General features: G+C 35.5%; 1 protein-coding gene across 5 annotated transcripts in view; it reads right to left on the bottom strand.

Moving 5' to 3' along the window:
* The window catches only part of ABCB7 (ATP binding cassette subfamily B member 7), a 129,777-nt gene that overhangs the window by 69,843 nt on the left and 44,843 nt on the right, over positions 1-15,091 (bottom strand). For 3 of the 5 annotated variants that reach the window (XR_010337542.1, XM_012455778.2, XM_012455781.2), the window contains exons 2-3: positions 5,837-5,917; positions 3,974-4,060 (exon numbers count right to left, since the gene is read on the bottom strand). Coding sequence is in view for 4 of the 5 variants with exons in the window: in XM_012455778.2 (XP_012311201.2) it covers positions 3,974-4,060; positions 5,837-5,917 (168 nt within the window). In the remaining variant the exon portion in view is untranslated. The remainder of the gene's footprint in view (positions 1-3,973; positions 4,061-5,836; positions 5,918-15,091) is intronic. The other 2 variants (XM_012455779.2, XM_064362991.1) reach the window with 1 other exon arrangement.

Raw genomic sequence — 15,091 nt, 5'->3', positions numbered from 1 at the left:
AAAAGAACAACTGTCTCTTCAACCTAACAAGTGCAATAAAAGGAACAACTGAAACCAACACTTCAATACTGTTAAGGATAACAATGGATTGATAAAAGGTATGTCAAAGGAAGACTAGCAAGTTCGGTAGATGTCTAAAAACTCCAGGGGGTAACTGGAAAATTTTTCTCATGTTGTTGGAGATATACACATAGTGAGTTTGGGATGAAAGAAGAAAATATGTATTAGTTGTCAGGAAAGGCTTTACAATTTTTGTTACATTATATGTCAGTTTGTTTTCTGGACTTTGTTGGTCTAAAACTTTGATGAAGAACTTATTCAGTGGTGATTACACCCTTTCCTTAAATGGATTATGCTACATATTCGACGGATTTGTATTCGAAATTCCATTTAATAATTTACAATAAAAAGAACTACCAGCCAGACTGACATTCAAATTGGCCAGACGATGAATTTTCTACCCCAAAGGGAAGACAATTTTAGAAATCAAATGAAGATCATAAGGCTGCTTGAATATGTATGAAATCAGAGTTGCAAAACAGCCTCACCATGTCATCTAGGTATGCTTGCTCACTGGTCTGATGTGTCCACTCATTTTAACAAGCCTCTCCCCAATCTTCCAATTTTTAATCCTCCAAGTTACTCCACATTTAAATACCTTTTTTTAATATTCCAAGTTACTGTTTTATTTCTTCTGATTACATCAAGCACTCCGATTGCTCTAGTAAGTGATAATTTCTCTTTAAAAACTACTAGCTTCTGACTGTCCAATCAATAAGAATGTGTTTCTAACATAAAAAGGAATAAGTCAAGCAAAATCTCAGAAAGAGTCTTTTCATTAAGCTCTTCATTATTTGTGTCCTTATTAAGAGGCCATGGCTAACTAAATTTACTAGCAGATGCCTCTTCAAACCAGCATACAAATAAAAATTTAAATGCAGGAATAAAGCTCCAAAATCAAATCCTTTAAACATCTGGGGATTCTATTATAAAACAATTCCTTAATTTATCTACTTTAAAACCAGGAGTTTTCAAATACTGAAATTGCCACTCTTTTTTCATAAACCCTTTATGATCCCATGCTATATAAATGGATGATTTAAGTAACTTCTGAGCAGCATTATTAATACTGATTGTTAGTTGTTAAGAACACACACACATGTAAATGAATAAGAAGTGAAGCAAAGCTGGGTATGATGGTGCACACTTATAGTCCCAGCTACTCTGGGAGGCTGAAATGGGAGGATCGTTTGAGCCCAGGAGTTTGAGAGCAGCTTAGGCAACATAGTGAGATCCCTTCTCTATAAACAAACAGAAAGTAAAGCACTACAGATTTCCGTTGGTTATAAGGTAAAATCTGTTATTTGTCACAGTGATAAAACTTCTACAGGGTAGTTTAGATATTCTGCCATGTAAACTGTTAAGTTTCTACACAGCAGAGATTTCGTCTTGTTCATTATTATATCGCCAATACTTAACACAGAGTTTAGCACAAAGAAGGTAGTCAATATATACTTTTTAAATAAATGGATTATGGTAGAGGACAGGCCTTACAATCTCACATTATAACAACAGCAGCTAAAATTTATTGAGCACTTACTATGTGTCAAGCACTACTTAACAGCTTTAACATGGCATGAGGAGTTAACTCATTTAAACCCCCTTCAAACATATAAAGGAACAACTAATATCAGCCCTTCCAAAAATATATCAAAAAGCAAAAAGCATTAACACAATGAAAAATCTACACCAACTAACGGGCAAAACAGCCAGCTAGCATCAAATGCCAGTATTAAACTTATATATATTCTAATTGGATAAAAAGCCAAAACCCATTGGTATGCTGCATCCAGACCCATCTCACATGCAACGATACACAAAGACTCAAAACAAAGAGAAGCAGAAAGATTTACCAACCAAACAGAGAGTAAAAATAAACAAAAAGCAGGAGATGCAATTCTCGCCTCTGATAAAGTAGACGTTAAAGCAACAAAGATCAAAAGAGGCAAAGAAGGACATTACATAATGGCAAAAGGATCAATGTAACAAGAAGACCTAACGATTCTATAGATCAACGAGACATAAAATTAACAAGGACATCCAGGACTTGAACTCAGACCCGGAACAAGTAAACTTAATAAACATTTATAGAACTCTACACTTTAAATACATAAAACATACATTACCACCTCACACCTATTCCAAAAGTGACTACATAATTGGAAGTAAATCACTCCTCAGTAATCGCATAGCATTTCATAGGTTTAAATGAAATATTGGTTGGCTGCTTGTTTGTTATTTTCTTCCCTTATTCCCTCCTGTCTACATCATTAAGTATAATTATTGGTATAAAAGAGGTTTTCAATACCTATTACTATACTGCATTCTAGCCTGGGCAAGAAAGCAATACTCCCATTCTCTCTCTCTCTTTCTCTTCTTCATTCTTTTTTTTCTTTCTTTCTTCCAAAAAAAAAAGAAAAAAAAGGAAAAAAAAAAATAACCCCCCTTCAAAATTATCATCCCTATTTTACAGATGAAGAAACCGAAGGGCAGAGAGATTAAGTAACTTGCGCAAGGTCATTCTACTAGCAAGTGATGGAGCCACAATCAAATCCAGGCAGTCCGGCTCCAGAGCTCAAGCTTTTAACTACAACTCCATACTATTTCTTTTCTGGCATGGTCTCCAAGCTATATGATTCTATGATTCCATTTAGCTAAAACTGCTAAACTAATACAAAGATGGCAAGGAAAAAAGAACAAAGGATTAAAGACTAAACATAAAGTATTACAATGAGTTTTGCTTTATTTTACTGGAGCAGAAAGAAATTGTCTTGAAGTTCATATCACTTGAGCCTAAAAGAAGTAGCTGCTTCTCCTGCATTAAATCAACATATTTTTGGTTGTGTTTAGAACATTATTAGCAACTATCCTTAAGAGGCCTTGGTGACAGATCATCCTGAAAACTGGCAAATATCATACCAAAGACTAATGCACAGATAAACAAATCTCACTATTTGGGTTAATTTTTAAAAGTTTTATTTTATCATACTTTGTTGTTTTAAAAATCAGCTATGAAGGATAATAATGTTCAAAAATAGGACAGAAACATGAATGTAAAGTGTTTTAAGTTCCTTGAAAGAAGAGCTGTACTGGGAATCAAAGAAGAATGGAAAAAAGCACTGAAAACTGTTTCCTGCCAATCACTTTCTATCAATAAAATAACTAACATTTACTTCTCTCTCTACAATTCAAAGAGTAATTTTACATAAAATTTGTTCACTTGACCACCAACTCTGAAAATATCATTTCTACTTAGAGATAACATGTATATACTGATTAAGTAAAGCCAGAGGAAGAAAATAAAGGCAAGCTCAGAGAAAAAGGGCCAGATGTAATACTGTATAACAGTATTCCAATGACATTTTTGACTTACTGAGAAAAAATATAGAATGCAAGTCTTTTTATTTCAACAGCCCTACTGCTTAGCATGTCTACATAATGATGATAATAATAATGACAAAAAATATGGATAACTAGGTGGATCAGGTAGGCAGAGGATTTGCCAGGAAGGTAGGCGATATTCTAGGATTTCTCTTAAGTGTATAGAAGGGGAAACAATAACCTTGAAGCACACACACACACAAATTATTTTTTAGGTGCTAAATATAATTTGCTTACTTATTATAAAGCTAGATTACATAACAAATAACCTCAACTAATGCTATTTTAAAGAACTATAACATTTAGGTGGATAGAAAACTTTTCTTTTTTAGTCAATCATTAATTTCTGTTTTAAGTCTGAGAAAATATCATCTATAAAACTGTGGTCAATTCATATATTTTTTTTTCATTAGAGTACATGCAGTTAGATGAGTCAAGCAAAATATTCTAGAATATTATAATCCAAAACACATATATCTTCCATGCAAGCACAATCATCAAGAATTTCCAGTTACTTGTTACTGACTCTTACCCCTTCTTTTGGGTCTGTGTGGAGTCCTCCTCCTGCATGACCATGCCAACATGTCCTCTTTTCTATCAGTGGCCACACCTGGAGAACCTAATTGAAGATGATACCAAGAAGTCCATTAGTTATTACAGAATTTCAGATATTTCAAAATCTGGCTTAAACAGTCTAATCTAATGAATGTTTCCAAAACAAATTCAAAGGTATAGTATTTAGTCTGGCACAGTAAAGCAAAACACCTCCAGAATTAACTTATAGCTAAATTTATATAAGAAATTTTAAGATACAACAAACTCACAGAAGTCACTTTCTCTAAATAGCTTTTGAAACTCATGTTTAAAGGATTTAACTTGTTTTACACTTCTACTTGACTTATACTGGCTTTCCCAATGTCATTCACTCCTATAGTGCTGATAATCTTTTATTCCATTATTGGCAAGCAGGTATAATATACAGCTATTATATCTCACTTGCTTTCCTTGTGTATACAGTTCTGTTTTATAGTTAATACAGTTGATTTTAAACAACTGATTATTTTTCTTACTGTACTGGCTCATATATACATTTAGAAACAAGGTATTTTTAAATATTTCATAGTGTGTCTTATGCCTATCTTGTAGTCATTTACATAGGCTATTTTGCCTTTCTTATTACATGATAAATTTCTTAAGATTAGAGACAGTGTCTTTTATCTTTGTATCTCCAATGGAACATACCACAGTATCTTACACATGGGCAAAGTAAGTTTCAATACCTGCTGGATTAGATGATTTTTCAGTAGCCATAATAATCAATAATTAATGAACAAGGGAACAGTTCTTTACAAACACAAATGTGTATCAATATCATATATAGCATAACAATATCAGCTCTGGGCCAAGCTATGAAAATGGAATTACAAAAAGCAAAAAGTGCCTTCTTGTTCTCACCAGTTGAGACAGAAAATGTAATTGCCATAAGCAAGTTATTGATTTTTGGATCAATAATCTTAAAGCACTTTGTAAAAGGAAAACATCAAAAGGTAATTCTTAGTCTGACAATATCTCTTTGTGCCATTTTTTTCCTCTGAAAGACTGAGCAACAAGTTTTATCAAGGGGTCTCGTGAATACCACACGAGATAGGGAGATCTTTAACAAAAGATTAAAATAGAAATAAACTTACTGGTATTATAGACAATGAGAAGACTAACCACATTGTCCCCTTAACACTTAAATAATGGAAAATATAATTAATTTATACAGCCTCTACATAAATTAGAACTATGCCTTGTACCTTAACGGCAAATAATTATTTTATTATTAAAAACAAAAAAAACCCAAAGTACCCAGAATTTAGACTGTCTTCTAATTTTCTAGTCTTTTCTATCATGGAGATTTATGGTCTCATTTTAAAGCACTGGGAATTTTTAAAGATGTCTTTCACTTATATAAGCAATGAAAAATAACCTCATCAACATGTAAACCCAGCATTACCTACCTCATGGGCTCTAATAAGCTTAGAATCCCTTGGCATTTCTGCTATCTGAACATCAATAACATCAAAAAACAAAAAGCATTTCATATATCATATATAAATTAGCAGGATAAATTTAAGTGTCAACAAGTTGCTATTACATTTATAAAAGCTTTCTAAAAATGTTACTCTAGTTGGCACTTATCTCAAGAGATTCTGATAGATTTTTCCAGGGATAGAAAACATCAATACTTCTCTCTGCATTTCCTGAAGCAGAAACAAATCTTTTTATTCATCTTGCCAGCATTTAGAAAAACACGAAAAGGGAGATGTAAGTATGTAGTACAAATTGGGAAATGCTCCAAGGGCTTACAGGTTTTTCCTAGCTATATGTAGATGTGTTTGCTCAATCTTACCTTTGCAGCATCTAAGAACTGTCTTGAATTGCCATTTCCCACTCTCTGCCACGTGATACTTTTTAATGACTCTGGGCTCTGCTGACAGGAAAAAAAAAAGTAGGGGGACGTTTCAGTGGACACTTAATATTCAAAGATTTATTTTGTTCATAAACATACATAAAATTAAAACCACAGCCAATATTGGAGAGATAATTATGCTTTCGAGGTATGCCTAAAAAGAAAAAAAATAGGCCGGGCACGGTGGCTCATGCCCAATCCCAGCACTTTGGGAGGCTGAGGTGGGCAGATCACGAGGTCAGGAGATTGGGACCATCCTGGCCAACATGGTGAAATCCTGTCTCTACTAAAAATACAAAAATTAGTTGGGCATGGTGGCGCACACCTGTAGTCCCAGCTACTGGAGGCTGGGGCAAGATAATTGCTTGCACCCGGGAGGTGGAGATTACAGTGAGCCAAGATTGCACCACTGCACTCCAGCCTGGCAATAGAGTGAGACTCTGTCTCAAAAAAAAAGAAAAAAAAAAGACAATACAAGTTGTGGTCCAGGTATGAAGTAAATTGTATTACTCATTATAAATGTCAAATTTTGTTTTCATCTTCTTTGTTTCTGGTTTCTGTCTGCTTCTTTTCTTTTTTTTTTTTGGTCTTTGCTTCCTAAATCCCCTAAAGTCTTCAACCCAATTTCTTTCTTTCTTTTCTTTTCTTTTTTTTAAATTATTTATTTATTTTACTTTAGGTGCATACTATATCTGGCATTTCTCCCCATGTTATCCCTCCCCACCCCCCCTTCCCTCCCCACCCCCTACTGTCTCTCCCCTATGCCCCCCCAAAATGTCCCCTGTGTGTGATGCTCCTCTGAGTCCACAAGTTCTCGTTGTTCAACACCCACCTATGAGTGAGAACATAACGGTGCTTGGCTTTCTGTTCTTAGGTCAGTTTGCTGAGAATGATGGTTTCCAGATTCATCCAAGTCCCTACAAAGGACATGAACTCATCGTTTTTTATGGCTGCGTAGTATTCCATGGTGTATATGTACCACATTTTATTTGTCCAGTCTATCACTGATGGGCATTTGGGTTGGTTCCAGGTCTTTGCTATTGTACACAGGGCTGCAATGAACGTAAGTGTGCATGTGTCTTTATAGTAGAATGATTTATAGTTCTTTGGGTATATACCTAATAGTGGGATTGCTGGGTCAAATGGAATTTCTATTTCTAGATCCTTGAGGAATCGCCCCACTGTCTTCCACAATGGTTGAACTAATTTACACTCCCACCAATTGTGTAAGAGTGTTCCTATTTCTCCATACCCTCTCCAGCATCTGTTGTCTCCCGATTTTTAATGATCGCCATTCTAACTGGCGTGAGATGATAGCTCAGTGTGGTTTTGATTGGCATTTCTCTAATGACCAGTGATGATGAGCATTTTTTCATGTTTGCTGGCCTCATATATGTCCTCTTTTGAAAAGTGTCTGTTCATATCCTTTGCCCACTTTTGAATGGGGTTGTTTTTTTCCTTGTATATCTGTTTTAGTTGTTTGTAGATTCTGGATATTAGCCCTTTGTAAGATGGGTAGATCGCAAAAACTTTTGCCCATTCTGTTGGTTGCTGATTCACTCTAATGATGGTTTCGTTTGCTGTACAGAAGCTCCGGAGTTTAATTAGATCCTATTTGTCTATCCTGGCTTTTACTGCCATCTGAAACTATCAAACAATACAAAAGGAGGGAATCCTCCCCAACTCATTTTATGAGACCAACATCATCCTGATACCAAAACCAGGCAGAGACTCAACTAAAAAGGAAAACTTTAGGCCAATATCCATGATGAACATCAATGCAAAAATCTTCAATAAAATACTGGCAAATAGATTACAATGGCACATCAAGAAGCTTATCCATCATGACCAAGTAGGCTTCATCCTGGGGATGCAAGGCTGGTTCAACATATGCAAATCCATAAATGTTATCCATCACACAAACGGAACCAAAGACAAAAACCACATGATTATCTCAACAGATGCAGAGAGGGCCTTCGATAAAACTCAACAGCCCTTCATGCTAAAAACTCTCAGTAAACTAGGTATTGATGGAACGTATCATAAAATGATAAAAGCTATATATGACAAACCTACAGCCAATATCATACTGAACGGGCAAAAGCTGGAAGAATTCTCTTTGAAATCAGGCACTAGACAAGGATGCCCTCTCTCACCACTCCTATTCAACATAGTATTAGAAGTTCTAGCCAGAGCAATCAGTCAAGAAAAAGAAATAAAGGGTATTCAACTAGGAAAGGAGGAAGTCAAACAGTCTCTATTTGCAGATGACATGATTGTATATCTAGAAGACCCCATCATCTCAGCCCAAAATCTTCTCAAACTGATAAGCAACTTCAGCAAAGTCTCAGGATACAAAATCAATGTGCAAAAATCACAAGCATTCCTATATACCAATAACAGACAAACAGCCAAATCAAGAGCGAACACCCATTCACAATTGCTACAAAGAGAATAAAATACCTAGGAAAAAAACTAACAAAGGATGTAAAGGACCTCTTCAAGGAGAACTACAAATCACTGCTCAATGAAATAAGAGAGGACACAAACAGTTGGAGAAACATTCCATTCTCATGGTTAGGAAGAATCAATATCGTGAAACTGGCCATACTGCCCAAAGTAATCTATAGATTCACTGCTATCCCCATCAAGCTACCATTGACCTTCTTCACAGAACTGGAAAAAAAACACTTTAAACTTCATATGGAATCACAAGAGATCTCGCATAGCCAAGACAATCCTAAGCAAAAAGAACAAAGCCAGAGGCATCACACAGCCAGACTTCAAAGTATACTACAAGGCTACAGTAATCAAAACAGCATGGTACTGGTACCAAAACAGAGACATAGACCAATGGAACAGAACAGAGACCCCAGAAGAAGCACCACACATCTACAACCATTTCATCTTTGACAAACCCAGCAAAAATAAGCAATGGGGAAAGGACTCCATGTTTAATAAATGATGTTGGGAAAACAGGCTAGCAATGTGCAGAAAGCAGAAACTGGACCCCTACCTGTCACCTTACACTAAAATTAACTCCAGATGGATCAAAGATTTAAACGTAAAACCTAACACCATGAAAACACTAGAAGAAAACATAGGCAAAACCATCCAGGACATAGGCATAGGCAAGGACTTCATGACTAAAACACCAAAAGCAATGGCAATTTCTTTCTTAAATGGCTTTTATACTCTTTTCAAATACTCCTCTTTTGTTCTAACTCTTTTTATTGCATTCTATTATGCTCTACATCTTGTTTCTGTTCCTCTTTAGTCTTAATCTAAATGCTAAATTTATGTACTAGTCACAAGATCAGTTTTGACAAACAATTCTATGTAACGAGATGATGAACTCTATAAGCCAAACGTAAAATTCTAAGTCCCCAAACCAATTGAATGGACCCCCCCTTGGCCAAGGGAACCCCAAAGAAACCTGGAAATCTAGCTCAGGTCATGATGCTGGTTGGGGGCGGAGGGAGGAGGAAAATTGGACATGCCTCAATATAACCTCTTCCCTTTGGAGTTTAGAAATAACTGACCAGCATTAACATTAAAACAGCCATCTTAAGACTGACAAAGAAGAATTTGTGGCAATAGGATGCCAAATTCCAACTTGACTGCTACAGTAACACATGACACTTAACAGGTCCTGAAGGAAATCAAAGTATTTTATCCCAAAATATATTTCTTTGACATATTCTAAAATGGCCCTGTAAATCTGTCTCTCAGGGGTGAAATTTGCATTCTATAAAGAATTTCTTTCCTTTACTAAGTCTTTTCTGGAAACTCTGACACCTTTTAAGGCCTGATAAGAGAAATTCACCATCTTTTATCTTTGAAGCTTGCCAACAGGAAGCTTCATCTATATGACAAGAACCTTGGATTCCACAACCTTTTTTTTTTAATTGCATTTTAGGTTTTGGGGTACATGTGAAGAACATGCAAGATTGTTGCATAGGTGCATATGTGGCAGTGTGATTTGCTGCCTTCCTCCCCTTCACCTATATCTGGCATTTCTCCCCATGCTATCCCTCCCCAACTCCCCACTCCCCACTGTCCCTCCCCTATTTCCCCCAACAGACCCCAGTGTGTAGTGCTCCCCTCCCTGTGTCCATGTGTTCTCATTGTTCAACACCCGCCTATGAGTGAGAACATGCGGTGTTCGATTTTGTGTTCATGTGTCAGTTTGCTGAGAATGATGGTTTCCAGGTTCATCCATGTCCCTACAAAGGACACGAACTCATCATTTTTGATGGCTGCATAATATTCCATGGTGTATATATGCCACATGAGGAAGTTACCCTATATGGACTAAAATGGGAGGCACAAATAATCCACCTTGATTATGTGCTTCTTTAGCAAAAGCAAAACACCAAAAGCAATGACACCAAAACACCAAAACACTCTATCGCCAGGCTTCTTTAGCACATAATCAAGAAATAATCATAAAAATCTGCTTTGCCTACAGAATAGCCATTCTTTTATTCCTTTAGTTTCTTAATAAACTTGCTTTCACTTTACACTTAAGACTTCCTCTGAATTTTTTCTTGCATGAGATCCAAGAACCCTCTCTTGAGGTCTGGATCGAGACCCCTTTACAATAACATCTTTCTGGTGACCACAGAAGAGACAATACTGAGGAAATCCCCGATCCAAAGGCTAACTTTGGGTAAATGGTGAGGTCCAGTAATATCTTTCTGGATACCACAGAAGGGACTATACTAAAGAGACCTGTTACCCAAAGGAAAATCAGCCTGAAAAAATAGAAGATGGATCTTCATCCTTTTGCAACTCTTAGGATTAAGGGTGCACTTATAAAATGGAGGGGGGAAATGTCAGAGGCGTTTGAACCAGAGCAACTCTATCTTGAGTAGGGGCGTGGTAAAATAAGGCTGAGACCTGCTGGGCTACATTAAGGCATTCTAAGTCACAGGATGATCTAGGAGGTTGGTACCAAATATAGGTCATAAAGACCTAGCTGATAAAATAGGGTGCAATAAAGAAGCCAGCTAAAATCCACTAAAACCAAGTTAGCAACAAGAGTAACCTCTGGTCATCCTCACTACTATACACCTATCAGCGCCATGACAGTTTACAAACGCCATGGCAACATCAGGAAGTTACCCTATATGGTCTAAAAAGGGGAGGCGTGAATAATCCACCCCTTGTTCAGCATATAATCAAGAAATAACCATAAAAATGGGTAAGCAGCAGCTCATGCTGGTGCTCTGCCTATGAAATAGCCATTCTTTTATTTCTTTACTTACTTTCTTTTTTCGTGAAATGGAGTCTCATTCTGTCGCCAGGCTGGAGAGCAGTGACTGGATCTTGGCTCACTGAAACCTCCGGCTCCCCAGTTTAACAGATTCTCCTGCCTCAGTCTCCCGAGTGGCTGGGACTACAGGCACACACCACCATGCCCAACTAATTTTTGTATTTTTAGTAGAGACGGGGTTTCACCATGTTGGCCAGGATGGTCTCGATCTCTTGACCTCGTGATCCATCCACCTTGGCCTCCCAAAGTGCTGGGATTACACGTGTGAGCCACCGCACCCGGCCTCCTTTACTTTCTTAATAAACTTGCTTTCACTTTACTCTAAGGACTCGCCCCAAATTCTTTCTTGTGTGAGATCCAAGAACCTTTTCTTGAGGTCTGGATCAGGACCCCTTTCCAGTAAGAAAAGGGCAAGTAACACTTAAGCTTTCCCTAAGCCATAAGTGTGTTGTACAGCTGGAATAATGTGTCAACATAAAAAAGATCAATTTTATGCACTGCAAAATACCAAAAACTATATCAACCCAAAACCAATCTCTATACACAAAAAAAGTAACCAAATTATAAAAAAAAAAAATCAGCTCAATTGTCTTTCAAAATGTAATAAACGGTAGTTGATTTCTGCTTATATATATTTATAAATGTAAAATGCATTTCTATATGCCTTATATGTTAACTATGACCATTTCAAAAATACCAATGGCTATTTGCATATTGTTTTGCTGAACCCAAGCTTTCATACCACACTATGGATTCTCAAATCTCTTCACCACAGTAACCAAGCCTTGCACTAGTAATGATGCCCTTCTGGTACTTAACTCCACTATTGTTCTCATTGTCTTTCTCCATATTCGGAAGTTCTACCAGCTTTACTCCCCCATTTTCATGTTTTTCACTAGCTCCTAGTTCAAGTAACTGCACATCAAAGCAAGATCTTGCCTATGTTTGCACATGCAAATGCAATTTAACCTTCTTTGCCTTTCACAACTTGCCTAGTTATCTCAAGTAAATGGCTATCTAGTTTCTTTCTTCTCTCTCAAAACCATGCCTATATATCACTGCTAGGTGAAAGATTAATATTGGTAGTACCCTTAAATTAACAGCAAAATCATATATTCTGAAGTCATACTGTGTAAAATAAATAACTTCCATCAAATCTAAGCCCTTAAAATTACCCATGAAACTCCTTCAGAATTTTCAGCTACCTCTTTATCCATCTCTAATCAAATCATTTTTCTCCCTTAAGCATGAGTATTCAAAGTAAATATTTGTTTAAATTTATCTTTATTTTTTCCCAAGGGTCCAGCAATGTCCTAGATCAAGGTAAACAATTTTTTAATGTGCATATTCAAAGTGAACTTCTGGTACTAAAAAAGTATTGTTAAAATTATTAAATATATCAGGTATATAAAAAGCTCAGAAAACAATATAATAAACACATATGTACTCACTACCCAGTTAAGACGTAACAGATAAAAAGAAAGTCCTCCACATATTCTTCTACAATGTCATCTCCTTCCTGTAACCCAGAGATATGCAGCACTGATTATTTAAAACATCTTTCACTGCAAAGGTAAAAATCTCTGTCACATAATGGGATCACACTTTTTGGGGACTAGTCCTGAAACCCTACTGGGATTTATAATATCCTTCCTATGGAAAAATGTTCTGAGTTTTAAATAACAGACTTACAACCATTTCTGAAACACAATTTATTTGTAAATTAGAGACTCTATTTTTAAAACCTCAAGGGAAGGATTTGTAGCAAGATATCTTCCATTTATACACTGAGGTAGGTAACATGAAAAAACAAAATAAATTGATTTGAAAATTAGAGGGTTGGATTACATGCCCTCTAAGGTCCATTCTAACTCTGAAATTCCACGATTTTTATGGAATGAAATGAAAAGGCTGCTGTTATTAATTGAATTTTTTAAAACTTAGCTAAGTTTTAACTAAGTAGATAATTTATTTCTTCAGTAACTCTAACGTGTGAATTTATTTATAACATCATTCATCCAAAGACATACACAACAATAAACCATTTATTACAGAAGATAACAGACATAACTAATATGCAGATACCAAAATAATTCAGTATACCGAAAAATGACAATCTGCCAGTCCACTTTACGTGGCAGATAAGTTAAAATGTTTACACTGTAGGGTCATGTTTATCTCACCATAAAAAAAAAACTTCTGGAAGAATCTAAAAGTTAAGGAATCTGTGACCTCCAAGCATAATAATGTATGCTCTCATTTAGATCATCACTATTCACCCACTAATCATTAAACATATTAATCCTCAATAGACAGTTGCATGGACATAATGCTTTGACTATGTAAACATTCAATAAATAATTATAAAATATCCACACTAAAACCATCAGTCTAGCAGACAGAACTGCTTCCATGTAAATGAGGCCGAGACTCAAGTGAAGAGGCTAATAAAACTGAAACCTAGTCACACTACAATTGTATCTTCCTTCATGGTAAAAATTCAATCTTTATAAAAAAATCTTATTAATTTATTTAGTAATTTCTAATGATTGTATCCCTAAATAAAAGTTAATTTTAATAGTTCAAGTTACACCCAGTGTTTACGATACTGGAAGAATTACCTAATAATAAAAAGACTAAAAACAATGTATAACTGGTCAACCCACCAGGGATTTTGGAGTCAATTATATACTCTGTATTTCCGAAGCTTCAGAAATTAAACAGTTTACAATTACAAATCCATGACGCGTGTAATGCTTAACAGTATCAAAGTCATGTGTGAATATTACCATCTGATCATAATCATCTGTGATTGAAATTTAAAATATTTCAAATTAAGCTCCCAATACATTTTTAAAGAGAAACTGCTGTGATTTAAAACTACATTTAACCTACTTTGAAAGTATAAGTCTGACTTAAAACTTGGTTTTCTTCCCAAATTGTAAGTACAGCTGTAATTCAGTACTTACAAATTCTGCAATTACAGCTCTCAGCTGAAAGTTAAGGGATAAAGTATTTTCTTTACTGTGATAGATATTCAATAAATGCTTATTGAATGAATGAGTAAATGGAAGCACAGCATAAGGATTTTGGACAGCATATTTCACCTGAGAGTTCATTCAACAGGCCATAAAATCATCAGGCTGATCTCTGTCGCTATAAAATCACTCTAGAACAGAGGTTGTTAAACTTTTCTGTGAAGAGCCAGATAGTAAAATTTTTTAATCTTTTAGAAGAATACTTATTAACAAAGTTAAAACTAACTTTAAGATTACATAAAAGTATAATATATAAAAATAGCAATTATCTCACATACTCTATCTCCAGTGCCCTGCATTATTCCTGCTAATAGTCCTTTTCATAACATACTTTCTATTTACCGTCATGTGCTATATAACAACATTTCTGTCAACAACGGACAACATAAATATATGACACTGGTCTCATAAGATTATAATATCATACTTTTACTGTATGTTTTCTATTTAGATACACAAATTCTTAGTATTGTGTTAATAGCTGCCTACAGTATTCAGCACAGTCACATTCTATACAGGTTTGCAACCTAGGAGCAATAGGCTACACCATTTAAGTCTGTGTTAAGTACACTCTATGATGTTTTCACAGTAGTGAAATCGCCTAAATGATGCATTTCCTGAAATGTATCCCAGTTGCTAAGTGATGCATGACTGTATTTTTTATTGTATATATTAAGGTGTACAACATGTTTTGTTATATGTATATATAGTAAAATGATGACTGCAATCAAGCAAATTAACATATCTCCTCACAGTAACCTTTTTTGTGTATTGTGAGAGCACCCAAAATCTACTCTTAGCAAATTTCCAGAATACAATACAATATTATTAACTATAGTCATCATGCTGTACATTAACTCTCTAGATTTATTCATTCTA

Source organism: Aotus nancymaae, unplaced genomic scaffold (genome assembly GCF_030222135.1).
Source record: "Aotus nancymaae isolate 86718 unplaced genomic scaffold, 86718_ANA_hifiasm-v0.15.2.pri h1tg000004l, whole genome shotgun sequence".
NCBI classification, from domain to species: Eukaryota; Metazoa; Chordata; class Mammalia; order Primates; family Aotidae; genus Aotus; species Aotus nancymaae.
This window is presented reverse-complemented; position numbering and strand designations above follow the sequence as displayed.